This window comes from Mus musculus, chromosome 15 (genome assembly GCF_000001635.26).
Source record: "Mus musculus strain C57BL/6J chromosome 15, GRCm38.p6 C57BL/6J".
NCBI classification, from domain to species: Eukaryota; Metazoa; Chordata; class Mammalia; order Rodentia; family Muridae; genus Mus; species Mus musculus.
In genome coordinates, this window is record NC_000081.6 from 44,664,407 (window position 1) to 44,679,957 (window position 15,551).

At 41.6% G+C, this 15,551-nt stretch overlaps 1 protein-coding gene across 21 annotated transcripts in view; it reads right to left on the bottom strand.

The window, feature by feature from the left end:
• Positions 1-7,449: 7,449 nt before the first annotated feature.
• Sybu (syntabulin (syntaxin-interacting)) overlaps positions 7,450-15,551 on the bottom strand; it is a 116,215-nt gene continuing 108,113 nt past the window's right edge. For all 21 annotated transcript variants that reach the window (XM_006521068.3, XM_006521067.4, XM_017316662.2 and 18 more), the window contains 3 exons: positions 13,129-13,332; positions 10,960-11,109; positions 7,450-9,242 (listed from right to left, as the gene is read on the bottom strand). In XM_006521068.3, coding sequence (XP_006521131.3) covers positions 8,141-9,242; positions 10,960-11,109; positions 13,129-13,332 — 1,456 coding nt within the window. In that variant the 3' untranslated portion in view covers positions 7,450-8,140. The remainder of the gene's footprint in view (positions 9,243-10,959; positions 11,110-13,128; positions 13,333-15,551) is intronic.

The following is a 15,551-nucleotide window of genomic DNA, read 5'->3' on the forward strand; positions in this document are numbered from 1 at the left end:
GGAAGCGTCCAGCAGTCCTCCCACATCTGCCTACCCAGAGCACAGAAACTCTGGCGGGACGTGGGCTCTCTCCCTCCTCCCTCTTCCCCTACACCCAGCAGCCCCACACTGGAATATTGATGGGTTTCTGTAGTAGATAGCTGGGGTCTGGTGGTGCCAGATTGCCTTGGCTTTTGTTGATTGTATTCCTACCCTTCTTTCTAAGCACCTGGGTTTGGAATGAATATAGGTCTAGGTGCTGAGTTTTTGTTGGATAGTGTTTTTTCCTTGGTTTCTGTTTTTCCTTTATTATTCTGGTCTTTGTGGTCTGTATTTATGGGGCCTGGTGTGACTTCTGGTCCAGCAGGGAGACTTTTGACAGAATTGGGGGCTGGACTTGTAGCAGCTAGCATGGCCTTTTGTCCAACACGGCCATGACTGGCATGGCCCACACCTGTTCTGGCTGGTATAGCCTGCATTTGAGCAGGGGATATCAGCCCATATAGGAGCAAGGGCAAAGCAGCAGGGGGCAGAGTAACAGGCTTGGGTGATGGGGTGAGAAAAGATGTCAAGAGGGCAGGTCTTTGGGATCTGAAAGGAAGGCAGAGGAGGGTTCTGAGGGTAGGTGGGGCTCTTACCTGTTCTATAGCTTGAATTCTTAACTCCACAGTTGCTGTTTCTAAACTTGTTAATTTTGTTGAATGAAACTGTGCTTATTTTGTAACAGAATAAAACACAGGTAGGTAAATGAGTCATCTATTTTCTCTTTTGTGATAGGGTCTCATTGGTATAGAATTCGACATTATATATCAGGTGGTCTTGAACTTCACCTCCCAAGTGCTAAGATTAAAGGCATGTGTCACCATGTCTGGAAATTGAAAATGCATGTTTCAAAACATGATTAAAGCTGATTTGGGTAGTGAATGCTTATGGTCTCAACACTTAGGGGAGTGTAAGGTGAGAAGACCACAAATTCAAGACCAGCTTGAACTACAGAGAGAGACCATGTCTCAGTATACAAAAAATGACTATTGCCTTTATTTTGAATCAGCGTTTTATTGTAGTGCTAAGTGTGGTGCACATATAGGCATATTTAATGTGCCATATTTAAGTTTAACACACATAGGAATACAAGTTCTTTATTTTATAAAGCACTGCTATTTGCCTGAATCTGATAATTGCCTAATCCGTCCTGATTGGACGGAGCCTTTATGGATCAGAGCAATAATGGCTGATATTTTGAAAGCTCCACCCCCATACCCATATACCTCATATACCGCTTTCTGGGGTGGGGCATAGGAAACTTGTTAAAACTGTTTCTATTTTCTCTACACAGCACATAAGCCTGGAATGATGTGCTGGCCTAGAAAAAGGGAAGACCAGTTGAAGATTGTGAGGACTTATTGTCTAGTGTAGGAAGAGGAAGGGGCAAATCATTTCAAACACTGAGCTATTTTGAGTCAAAGGATGGATGGACATCCTAAAGAAGCTGTGGTGTCTACTCTAATATCTACAGGTTAAGGCTGTATATTGACTTTTACATCAGTCTATGTCACTGTGGCCACAGCTGCTTCCTTCCATGGCCTCTGTTCTCTGAGTGGGAGGCAATGAGTCCTCTTCACAGTTGAACTAGCATAACACTGGCAAACACATTTGTAGGAATAGTACTAACAGGAGTACTATTCCAGTTAACTGAGAGGTTCCATATGAAGTCTTGCGTAAGCTGACAGTTTTCAAAGAACATGGTACACAGTAAAGTGGTTTTCAAACTATTCCAGATGCTATGCGGTAGGAGATGGAAGGAGGTGGATGGATGCCAAGGTCCCAGGCTTACTGTCATTGCAAAAACTTTGTGCTTGTGAATATGTTTTATATATTAGATTTTTCTCTTTAAAATGCTTTTTAATGGATGTGCCTTTAACAAACTTGGATTACATGGAAATACTTCAGTCTTAAAACAAAATTCTGAATATTATTTGGATTTCAAAATTACTTGGAATTTTTGTTAGTGTCACTGTTAAAGTCTTGACAGGCAAAGTTGGTGGTTGTAACAGAGTACATTTTTAGTAGTTTAAAAATGATGATATTATTATTATTAATTAATTATTATTACTGGTTTTTATTAAGACAAGGTTTCTCTGTGTATTGCTGACTGCCCTGGAACTCACTCTGTGGGCCAGGCTGGCCTGGAACTAGGAGATCTGCCTGCCTCTGCCTCCCAATTACTGAGATTAAAAGTGTGTGCCCCCATGTTGTCTGGTTTAAAAATAATGAACTGATAGAAGCCTGACTTCATTTTATTTGGACTTAACTATACTTTTTTTTTCTTTTTGAAGTCAGGAGTTTGTGGACATCGTCTCAAGATTTGTTTGCTATAAATGTTTTTTTCCTAAATTGCTACATATTTCACCTGGCAGGATTAGGAATACAGGCATTTTGTAAGGACTCACTGACCCAAAAAAGAAGTAAAGAAAATATTCCAAACCTTTTAAAAAGAAAAATCCCCAAGGGAGAAATGCAGAGCCAACTGCATGGGTGGGGCCTATGACAAATGCAGATTGCAGGCTTCCTTCTACCACAAATGTCAGCACGCTTGGCATCCGATTGCATTGTGCATACTCCCCATCCCCACTCCGAAAGGTCAGCATTGCCCTTTGGGAGAAATCTTTTCTTATAAATTGAAACGTTTGCTCACCTAACCTTAGGAAATGTTTAACATTTGCTTTGATGTGGGATTGTTCTTTTTGTTTCTGTTTTCCTGTCTGTTTTGTACACCACAGGCACCCAGATTACTGAAAGCAACTCAGAGGCACTTCTGTCTGCCAGATCAGATCCTCTTGTTCAGAAAACCAGGCAATGCCTTGGGCTTCCAAAAACCGAGCATGCTCCATACATTTTTTTTTTTTTTTTTTTTTTGGTTGTTGTTTGTTTGAAGGAAGTCATTTGAGAGACTGATCTGAATCATAGCAGTAATTTTCCACAGATTATACATGCTGACATTCTAAAGCAGAGGGAGGAGGATGGGAAAGAGGCAAAGAAGGAAAAGAAATGGGTGTGGCAGGATCCCTGTTCACCTTTCTGACAGTTTTATTATGCATAGGATATGCAGCGGTTAGGGTCACAAATAAACTTTAATTGAAGCTTTCAAATTCTGGGAAGGATGCAAGGAAGCAATTTGCTGCTGGTGATCATCTGCCTCCAATTTGCTAACGACTGTGTGGTGTTTAAAGATCTTTTCTATTGGTAGTTCTTGTTCTAGATCCATCTGGAATTGATAGCAAGGTGGAATTCTAGTCTCTGAGGACAACACGGAGCAGATAGCACAAACAGGTTTATAATTTTTTAAAGTTAAAATGCCTTAATTTAGCAATGACTAAAAATAAACAAAAGGAGGGGCTTCAAGGAAGCAGCCAGTTCCAGGTTCTTAGTCAGTGCTGGACCACAGGAAAGGACTTGAGTTAGTATGGCTCATTATTTTGGAACACTTCCGAATATTCATATCCCTGAATAGCTTTCCCTTCCATTTCAGCGAAATCCCTGTACTGCTGACTAGAACTGCAAGGTAAGTTACTGTGTAAGAACATATATGCGTGCCTCCCAACTGTACATTTCAGTAGACAGGTTTCTCAGAGAGAACCCTTTTCATCATGTATCCTGACAAGATCCTCCCTAGACTTCCGGTTCTTCAATTAACCCTTTCTTTGTCTGTCATCAGTTTCTTTCCATTCAGTGATTCACTCATAATCAAACTCAGGACCTGGTATCTCCTCGTTGCCATTGCACATTGTCCTTCCTTCAAAGTAAAACTTAAAGCAAACAACAGCAGATTGGCCACAAACTCTGCCTTCCACTTCCCTTCATTCACCTTTTTTGTTGTTGTTGAGAATTTCTTACATGAGGAGCTGCAGTTGCATCATTTCCACCCCTCTCCCTCTCCATGTCTTCTGACTTCCACTACTCATCAAACTCATGAGCTCTTATTTATTACATGTACACCCACACACATATGCCAGTAGGATGTGTGTGTGTGTGTGTGTGTGCGCACATACACATGCATCCTAACAAGTTGAAGAGAGGTTTCCAAGCCTGGCACTGAGATTTTTGTTAGGTAATCTATAGCTCTCTTAGGAGAACAATTTTAACCCATGTGACATAACTCCACTTAAACTGTACATATGTATGTAAACACATGTAATGATTACATACATGTGTATGTAATGATACACACACACACACACACACACACACACACACACACATAAACATGGTTCCCTATGGCTTTTTTCAAAGAATGGTATTATTCCTTCTACCTCTCTAGTAACAGTCCCTCCTCATTTTCCCCATTTCCCTTTCATAGCACCTGTGTCCTGGTAGCCCCCCTCTAGAAGTCCTCATTACCACCTCATGGACCTTTTTTACTGTTTTGTCTTCTGTAGTTGTCATCTCTGAAGATGCAGAGCTAGGATCCATAAATAAGAGAAAACAGGGGTCTTGGCTACCTCATTAAGAATATATTCTAGTTTCATTCATTTGCCTGAAAGTAACATGACGTAATCTCTACAGCTGAATAGATTTTGTCTGTGTCCCCCACCTTTATTATTTCTCAGTTGAAGAGCATTTAGGTTACTTCTATTTTCTAGCTGTTATGAATAGAGCAGCAGTGACTCTGGAGGAGGATATCAAGCCCTTTATACATGCGTGTCAAGTCTTCTTTGTACATAAGTGTCAAGTCTTCTTTGTACATATGTGTCAAGTCTTCTTTGTACATATGTGTCAAGTCTTCTTTGTACATATGTGTCAAGTCTTCTTGTATGCCTTGCTTTCTAATCGCATTATTGAGGGTTTTTTTTTCATTCCAACTTCAAAGAGTTCTTTTCACTACTCATATATTTTTAATGCATTCAGTTTTTAAATCTTGAATTATGTTCATCATTTCAGTCAGCTGTATGTTTGTGTTTTCATGAACATCATTCAGGAATTTATTCTTATCCCTTTTTTAGTTCATGGAGATATTTGTTTATATCTTAACATCACAAATTCTTTCATTCTTTTAAATTATCTGTCTAAATAATCTATATAATTCTCATTGGCAAACACTTCTATATTCCTATAGTGGGTTTGGGGGGCCTGTTTGACCTTTTACATTGTGTTTTTGTAATGTGACCTGGGCTTATGCACTACTTTCATTGGTTGTATGTCTCATGTGAGAGTCTAGCCTGTCTCTCCTGCAGGAGCTGTGTGACTAGATCAAGGACAGGAAATGTGGGGGAACTCATTAAACAAGGACAGTGAGGGGGCTGAGTGATTGAAAGCATACCTGAGACTGTGGGATTGGTACAAGTGGAGGAGGTTTGGGGGAATTTAGGAGGCAAGGTGAGTGGACAAGGTGTACATCTGGTACAGCCTGGAAGTGTAGTCTTGACACGAATAGGCTAAGTTCTGGGCTTCCATTCACTCTTTAAGCTGGTCCAGTCTGGCTCATCCCTTGAACTGACACTCACTGTTGTCAAAGCCAGTGAACACACTAAGTCTTTCACATTATGCATCTTCTTCACAGAGTTTTAACGCTCCACTCCACTCTTTAACTGTTTCTCCTCTTTACCCAATTCTGTCAGTTTTCCTCATCTTTGGGGCAGCTTCTTCTCTGACTTTGTTCATTCCTCGCTTGTGTCTAAATGTGGGAGTAAGACAGGACTTAGAGTATTTGGCCTTCTTTCTCATTTCTTGGATGATTCCATCTGTTCTGTGTTTTAAATACTACGCAGAATGAAGGAGCCCCAAATTTATAGCGAGGCTTGGCAGTTCCTGGGCTCTCCATATGTGTGTGTGCAGTCATTTGCTTGGCATCTCACATAGCTATTTTAGTAGATAGCACACGGGTTTGTTTTTTTTTCAGCCAAATCTGATTCTCTTGTGCTCTTCATTTTCAGCAAATGATACTCATTGATGTAGTTGCTCAAGATGAAAACCTTTGAGTTATACTTAATGTAGCCCTTTTTCTTTTATGCTTCCGTCCCTCTCACCTATTATTTCTATCTTGATCTATTCAACTTAACAACTTTATCTACATGTCTCCATATGAACCAGCCAGCTTCCTGTCTACTCCACCATGCTAAAATATATAGGTTGAAATCTTTTACCTTGTGGGTCTTAACATTTGTTCTCTCTCTCTCTCTCTCTCTCTCTCTCTCTCTCTCTCTCTCTCTCTGTGTGTGTGTGTGTATAACATTTTACTCACTGTTTCTCATGATTTACTATTGATGTTACTCAGAGGTATTCTCCTTAGCTTTAGCTATTAGTCTCTCTTGGGTCAAAGTACATACCTCAGCCTAAAATTATTTTAGAAAGCACTGGACTCTTCGAAGACAAAGCATGGAAGCACCCTCCTTGCCTATTAGTGACCAACCCAGTAAAGTAGCTAACTGGCTTGTGAGATTATCAGCTAGTTGCTGTTGGATGAATTCTACACTGATTTTCAGATCTATGTGGCAGGTTCTTTTAAGTTCTTGACATCCATGCATAAGACAGAACACCTATCCTTGCCCTGCTCACAGAGCTAGCATGTCAACAGGAACCATGGGCAATAAGATATTAAAGGCACAGATAAACAATGTCAGCACATATTTAAACCCTAATGAGGAAGCGGTTTGAGAGGAGAAGCTACTTCCCAGATCACCTCCATTTCTACAGTAAGGTAGAAGAGGCATTTTCATCGCTCATACATTAACTCTTGGCTCTGAAAATGAACTTAGAGAGCTTGAGCGGTTTTGCTGTCTGTGGCTTTTTAGCTCCCTGTTTATAAAGTAGAACACCTACTTCTCAAGGCTACTAAGAATCAATAATTACTGCAGATCCCCTCCTCCATCCGCCCCAATCCTTTCATTGAGAGAGGAGGAGGAGGATGGAGAATAGATGCTACTCTTGGAATTTCCCTCTCCTGGGAGTCTAGCAAGCTTAATAAGCCGCCCACCTTTCCTGGAATGAGTGCAAACGTGCTGATTGTGTGTGCAAGCAGCTGCATGCCTTATTTAAATAAACAGGGCTACCCTTATTTTCTATATAATACTCTTCAAGGTCAGGCATAGTTACCTTTTTCAAGAATTTTTATTTTTAAGTGTGTGTGAGACAGAGGGAGAGAGGAAGGGAAGGGAGGGGGAGGAAAGGAAAGAGAGGGGAAGAAAGGGGAGGGGAGGGAAGGCAGAGGGTCTTTGTGAGTATCTGCCACAGTATTTGGTCAGAAGGTGTTGTGAGCCACATGGGTGCTGGTGGTAGAATTCAGGCTCTCCACCAGAGTAGTTAACTTCTGCTCTTAATCACGGAGCATTGCTCCAGGCCTTCATTTTGGTTTTAGTAATTATTTTTTCTTTCTTGTTTTCTGGTTAGCTTCATTTTTATAGAATCTTTTTGATAAAGAATGATCTATTTATTTGACTTATATAGTAGTAAATTCATAATTATAGGAGACAAACATTTAAATGGAACCACTAACCTTTATTTTCATGCTTTAAGTATGTGGGTACAAACAATTTCCAAAAAACACTATATATAATAAGCAAAAAATAAGTTAGTACATTGTAAATTTACATAGTATCACTAACTGACAGGTTTAAGAGCAAATGAGTCTTATAAGACTTTGGAGCTACATTAAGTTAAAAAACAAAAATCTAAACACTCAAACTTTATCAACCTCAAGACGATAAAGAGCTATTCAAGTCTTTGAACCAATTACACAAGTACATTTTTATTTTTGGTTACAGTCCCCTGCTATGCACAAGAGCATTGGAATGCTGGAACAATTACACATTTTCAAACGGCACAAAGCAAAGCAAGGAGATAACATGCCAGCCTTAGAAAGGCTGTGGTGAAAGTGCAAACGGCATTTTCTCTTCCTGAACCATTAGTATAAGAACGGGCACCTCAGACAACACGGCAGGGGCATAAGCATGCTTTCTACACCACTCTGGTGGGACAGCTACCAGAACCAGGTTTCCATGCCTTGGAAAATACCTCTGGTTTAAACAGTGAACAGGCTTCAACTGACTATAGTGCAAATCAAATAGCGAGAAGCAAAACTGACAGAATAGAGACTTCCACTGATCACCTGCTGTTGCTCTACCTGGCATCAGGCCACACAGATACATTGGCACACAGTAACAACTAATTAGGTTTTCATGTGGAAAGCGGTGCGGCGTAGTGAGTGTAGGGCCACCACACAGCAACCTCGGAGCAAAGCTCCGATGTTGTAGACAGGATCTGTACCCCCTCTCTGAGTACTGAATGCCCACAGAACAGTGGGTACCACAGGGGCAGCCACAGCCAGTAGATCCACCAAGAAATTGCTGCTCCAGTACTGCCTCACAACACTGCCCTGGGACAGTGAGAGGACACTGTCCAATCTTTCTTCTGTGTAGGCTGCAAAATCTAGCTCTCTCATGAGGCGATTTGCATGGGCTTCCATAGCCCCCTTGCTGAATGGGATCTCCACAGGAGACAGAAGGATGGCCGAGTTAGGACTTCTTGGAGTTAAATCAAGCATTAAGGCAGAGATAGATTCTGAGAAGCTTTCCATCGAGTCAGCTCCAGATTCATCTGGAGATGCTGAGCTTGTGGGACAGTAGTCCTGCAGCTTTAGCACACTCTGAATGAGCTCTGAGATGGCAGGGCTGAACGGCACCACGTCGGTCTGCACGGCTTGCTCCATCACCGCAATGCCCTCTTCGTGGCTCACCAAGGGGAGAGCCTTGAGGGCTTGTGGCCCTGGAGTGGAATGAACAAACTCCAGGCCACTGGATTCTGTGGTGGTGGCAGTCACCATCTCATCTAACAGATCTGTGCCTTCAGCCATGCTGTCTCCCACCAGAAGCTCACTGTCAGCACCTTCCTCTGTTATCTGTTCTTCCAGAGATAACCCATCTGGCAACTTGTCAAATGTGCTGCTCAGGGGTAAACTTTTCTCTGGGGAATCAAAGGAAAAGTCAAGACACAGTTCATCCCTCAGGGAACTATTGTGTGCCATCTCCATGCTTTGAAGCAGAGACTCCAGTTTCTTGTTTTGGATGTTTATGTCCACAAAGTACTTCTGAATGCCTTTATCTTTATCAGCCAAGCTGCTCCTCATAGTCTCGATGACCTGTTTGAGCTGTTTAATCTCTTTTCTGGCTTCTTTGAGTGCCAACTGAGCCTCCACTCTGTGGCACTCTTCCTCAATCCAGTCCTCCCTCATTCGAGCCAGCTGAGACTTGAGCTCCATGATTTCAGATTCCCTATAGAGAAGGTAGGCACAGTTACAAGCAACGTCAACTTTGAAATAGCTAAGAGTCGACAGCAGCCACAGCACAGGCTCTTCTAAGTCTCAGTTTCAGGAGTGTGTGTGTGTGTGTGTGTGTGTGTGTGTGTGTTTTGGCAAGTATTAGCCAGGGAACTTCCCCCTCTGCAAAACAGCTAAGTTAATAATAGTAACCAGAACCAGAATCAAAATAGCTGCCATTGTTTGCTTTTTGAATACTCACTGTAGAGCAGGGTATGTTCCAAGTACTTCATTAGCATTATCCTCTATGCCAAACTTATTTTGTATTTTACTATCGATTTCTTACCCTACATCTAACTCTGTAGTTTACTTCATATATACATATATGCATATATAATGTATATATATATATATACATATATATATAATATATATGAACAGTTGTGAAAGAAAGCTCATTTCACTTTTAATTACTGACTAAAGAGAAGCTAAAAAAAATCAGTTATAGCCTTGTATAGTCTTGTATATAGTCATTACATTCCAGTGATCCTTTTTAAACAGTGAAATGTTATATGTTCAAGAAGAGCTTTGTAAAAGTTTCTTATTCTTTCTCATCTCAGAGAAGAGAATAATCAACCTGCAATATGCTGAGATGAGTATGAGATGTCTTAGTATTCACAATAACCTATTATAAAAACTTCACCAAGAAATTCTTATATATAATTTCTTCAAAGTCAGTGTAAATATATATTCTCCGGTTACTTGTGAATACAATGATCAATCAGTCCACATCTTCATGTATCTAAGAGCACATAGTGTTGCTTCTTTAAGTTTAGGTTTGCCAGTTTTATCAACTTTTCCTGCTTTCTTATGTCTCCTCTTGCAAGGGCTCAAAACTTCCCCTGGACTTTTCATAAATCACAGTAGTCCACAAAGTTCATGTCTCTTTCAGTCAGGTGTAAGTCGAATTAAATAGGAAGAAGAAAACTCCCTGCCTGTACTGCCTGTCCAGATTTACCAGTCAAGGTAACGGATTCTTCACAGTATCCCGTCTGTGGCAACACAGGATGAAGACTGTCACTTCCTAGAGAATGCAAGGACTGCACCCACTAAGAATGCAGCTCTGTAATTACAGCTACTATGTCTAAGAGTATTGTCCCAAGAGAAAACCATGATGCAAAACATCTGGCTTGCTCTTAACATATCAAAAGTTTGGGGCTTTTTTGTTTTTCTTTTTTATTTCTTTTGCATTTTCTCTGTGATAACATCTAGACGACACTGTTTTATTGCTTAGTTTAGTTTTTTTCCCTTACATCTTAACAATAGTCCAAGAATAACAAAGCTCTTCCTTCAGTACAGATATAGCTGGCAGGAGTCAGAAAGCTATCCTTTCTCTCCAGAGATTATCGGGGCTGGCTTGACTAGGCCACTGTGACCTGCTCTGCTGGAAGTAGATTGTTCCTATAAGTGTTTCTGCCATTTAAAAATAGCCATGTACACACCCAATTCCTTATGGCAAAAGTGACCACACCCAGGAGAAAAGATCTCCTCTATCCTACCATGAGCTCCCGCAACAGCAAAGGCAAACACAATTATGAAAGGAATGTGAAGACTTAAAAGTTTAATAAAAATAGTTTTGCTTTTTAATTCTTCACTATAGGCTTGGTTCTTGTGTCACTTTCTGTGAAGAAGGAATTGTGCTAAGCCTCCTGGTGTGGGGAATCCAGATTTACCTCTCATGGAGTCGGCGCTCAGACTCCTTCAGCTTGGTCCTCAGGTGCCTCACTGTGACCTCCTTCTGCTGCAGAGGAGTCAAATACTGTTCTGGATTTGGGGGTTTGACACCGTGATTTTCGCCACAAGACATGTATCTTCCAGACCTTCTGAGATAATTCAAGCAATAACATGTTACTTTTTGCCTGTTTCCTCTTCTTTTTAAGAATATTTACTTTATGTGCACTGGGGTGTTTTGTTTGCATGTATATCTGTATGAGGGTTTCAGATCCCCTGGAATTGGAGCTACAAACATTTGTGAGCTGCCATGTGGGTGCTGGGAATTGAACCCTAAGCCCTCTGGAAGAGAAGACAGTGCTCTTAACCACTGAGCCATGTCTCCAGCTCTGCTGGTTTCCTTTTCTATGGAAATAAAAGGATGATCATATACTAGATGTCTGTGTACACACCCCTTAGGTAATTAAGACATAATGAGCATTGAGCTTTTCTGAGGGGATTAATGTTCTTATCAGAGATCATAACTACTGGAAGATGAAGGAAATGAAGAGTAAATATGATCTGAGTGTATTTTATACATGTATAAAAGTCTCAATGAAAACATTATTTTATACCATTAATATATGCCAATACAAATGTTATAAAGAGCTCTAGAGAGTTCTCTAAATCACTTTCTTCTTTGTAAAGATTCACTAAAGAGGAATCTCCAACACATAAGTGAGTCCTCCCCAGACCTTGACCATGTTGACGCTGTTCCAGACTCATTCATCAGAACTGAATAGACGCCTCACTAGTGTTTGTCACCCAGTCTAAGCTACTCTGCTCTAGCAGTCCAAATAGACACACAACTGACAACTAGAGAAGAATGACAACAGTGTGCTGGCACTGGAGTCTCAAAACAGATGACTGTGTCAGACAATGGACTGTAACACACTGACCAATCTTAGGGCTGTTTGTTACATGGGAGACTGAGGTATATGTGTGTTTGTGGAAGGACGTTTCTGCATTCTAAGGCTTAGGAACTGTTTTATATGAGGTAGTTCATGGTTGTCTATTAGGTGTGGGTTATCAGCTCAGATAAACATGCAGCTGTTATATTAAAGAACAGTGTGTGGTAGGGAAGGGAGATCAGGAGGGATGGAGAGAGCAGAGTGACCTAATTTTCCTCACAATTTGCCCCTGCCTAAAGATCTTGCTTATTATCAGTTGAATTTAAACTGTTCTGCAGTCAATGTCAGTATTCCTGGGCTGATTGGATGGGAATGGAAAGTTCCTTGCTCAGAGGGAACAAGGCCACTCCACTCTTTCCAGTGTGTTTTGTAGAGAAGCACTCAATATTCTACAAACACAGCTCAGCTGGAATCTTGGCCCTTCTCAGGCCTGCCTAAGCCTGGGCATCCAGAGCGCTGACTAATGAGAATAGGCTGTGGAGGGCTGCCAGGTTTTCCTCTAACTCTGGACTCAATTCTAGCCCCCATGCTGCTCGATCCCCATGCCTATGCTGTGCTCAGTATGGCCCGTGTTCAGTTCCCAACCTTCCAAGCCCTCCTCTGGATAGCTCATTCCTTCCTTCTCCTTCCCACCCCACCTCAACCTAGTAATTAACTCCCTACTCACCTTTCAGATATCACTTCAGTTTTATTTTGTTAGTGTGGCCACTCTGACCACTCCATCATGAACTGGACCCCTGCCCTATCTTTTACATGTTCATATTCATATAGCAACAGATAGTTGCAGAATAATCTAGATTTGTTTTTTCTTATTTGCTAGACTCCTTCTTTGGCAGTGAGCCTGAGGTCCATTTCTGTTCACCACACTCTATTCTCAGTATGGCACACAGACCCTATTACTGAATAAGCATTTAATGAACAAATGAACACCGCACAATTCCTCCCTGTGCCTAAGAAATGAGAACAGCCCTTGCCACTGTGGCATTTCCCCTCCCCATCCAGTAACTGTTTGGACTGGCAGGTATTGTGTTAGCTTGTGGTGGTCTATGTTCTTTCTGAACCAACCCTTAAAGAATTAGCTAACTGTGACAAAGAAGAGAAGTATCTTAGTAAAGATTAAAATAGGGAATCAAGAGCTAAATAGTTTTTCCCACCTTTAGAGAAAAGTCCCAAACTGGACAAATTAAGCAGCATTCAATTAGGAGGCAACTGGGGACTTACCTCATGACTGGACTACAATCACTTCCTTTGTAGGAGCCGGAGTTGCTGCTACTTGGAGAAGAAGGGGCGTAACTAGGGTGGATGTTACTGGGGCTCAGTGGATTCCTGCACAGCATAGACACAAGGTCTTTTTCCCTTGGGGATGGTGGGCTGCTGCCAGACTTGTGGGATGATGCTCCATTGCTCCGCCCATGAGGGCCTCGGCTGAAAGAGGATTACACGTGCTAATTAGAGTCCTTGTGACTGGAGATGCCAAGGTATTGTTCCTTTGCTCCTTCCTAAAGCTGGTTATTGCTAAGAAAATCAGACTTCTAGAGTTGACTGGGGCATATGGCCACTGATATTTGCTCTCCTTGTATCATGAGCACAAGAGACCGCTCCCTCTGCTGTTCTTTCCAACAGTTTCCATTTGGTGTTGCTCCCTCCTGCAGGATGCTGATGTCTTTCTAGTGAGGAGCCGGAATACTATTGTCTTCCTCCAAGACCATCAAGGGTTTCCCACTGTCTCCTGAAAACAGGCTAGACTCCTTAAGATGCTGCTGCACAGGTCCAATTCATCATTTCTCTCAAGCCATCTTCCTAAATACACCAATATGCCAAATGATTTAGCTTCCTGGGGGATGTGTACTTGTTTTCATCTTTAGACTTTTTTTTTTTTTTTTTTTTTTTTTTTTTTTTTTTTTTTTTTGGTTTTTCGAGACAGGGTTTCTCTGTATAGCCCTGGCTGTCCTGGAACTCACTTTGTAGACCAGGCTGGCCTCGAACTCAAGAGATCCACCTGCCTCTGCCTCCCGAGTGCTGGGATTAAAGGCGTGCGCCACCACGCCCGGCTTATCTTTAGACTTTTGAGTTTATAATTTTTGTCGTCTAGCATGACTGCTGAAATGAGTTAACAGGGTGTGTGTCTTGACACTGCCATTTACTAGAGATTTAGGAAGGCCACTTTATACACACACACACAACATACGTACACCAGAAACATTCTCTCTCACATAGACACATACATCACACTCACACCATGAATACAAACTTCCTGCCTTCCTGCCTGCAGAGTTGGTTGGAAAACTAGCCTGATGTGGTACATTCCTGTAGCACTAGAACTTGGGGGCAAGAAGGTAGTTTAGAGTCGTCTTTGACTATATAACAAGTTGAAGGCCAATCTGAGTTGCATGAGACTTGTCTTTGGTTCTTTGTTTGTTTGTTTGTTTTAAAAAGATTAAATTGGAAAAGTACACAGGTTTAGTCCAGAAACCTTGTGCAACCTCTGTGTGCTCTAGACTGGTGTGACAGGGTCAGCTTGTCTAGGTTTTCCCTGTTAATCTGGTTCCAGGGATTTGATATCCAGTAGAGTTGAAAAACATCCAGAGAATGTTGAAACTACTTAAGCGGGATAGCATGTTCTGTCAGGAGTATGGCTGGGTATTACAAGGAAGTTAAAATGAAGATTCTCATGCAGCAGCACGGCTGTCTGAGCACCTCTGCTCTCTGATGCAGGTCGATGAGAAATGTGTGTGAGCGCTCGAGCCTGTGGGCTCAGTGCCTGCAATCACTAATTTAAATTTAAATACAATCTCTACTGCTGTCAACCAAGGGCACTGCACACTAACAAGCCCACCAAATTCTAAACTTACAAGTTCTTTCCTCTTGAAATCATTCAAATAGACTGAGTCCCCCTTTCACAAGGAAGGAGACACTTTATATGGAACAGATGGGCTGATGGCTTGGTGACAAACCAACTTCAGCAGCCCCAAGGGTGGGAAGAACTTCATGCGTAGCTCAAAGGAACATGTACTCTGGCTTGGATTTTCTTTTCTATGCTTCACTTCCAAGTCTGGCACTGACAATTGTATTTCCCAATGTGACTACAAGAAAATGTGGATGGTTAACCCTTGCAAGAGATGAGGGACTATAGAGAACTATCCATAACTTTGACCTGGGAAATTTATTCTGTTAACCATCCTTTTTGGCTTCTGTGGTGCTGGTACTGTTCCAGACACTTGGTGAGCACTTGGCTTTGACCTGTCAGAATGGGGCGAGCACTGCTTCCCATTTACCCATGGATCACTGAGGCTCGGGGAAGAGAAATGGAAGAATGTGTAGCTGAGCTGGAATGTAAGGCCATGGACATTTAAAACTTCTTAACAGCGATGTTTCCCACATTATAGAAATGGGATCTAAATTACTTTGGTACTGTAAACAAGTTTATCAGGTTGTCCTTTGGATATAGTTGTTCTCTGGACAATCCACCTGGGCATTTCCCCCATCTACCTTGCAACAAAGTGCTGAGGTACGTGATCATGACAAGCATTAAATTAGGTGATTTCGTGAGACCTTATCTGATAGATGGAAGAGAGCAAAGACTCCTCAAGCTATAAAACATTGCTTGTCTTATAAAACACATAATCAAGTCTTCATATGTGTTT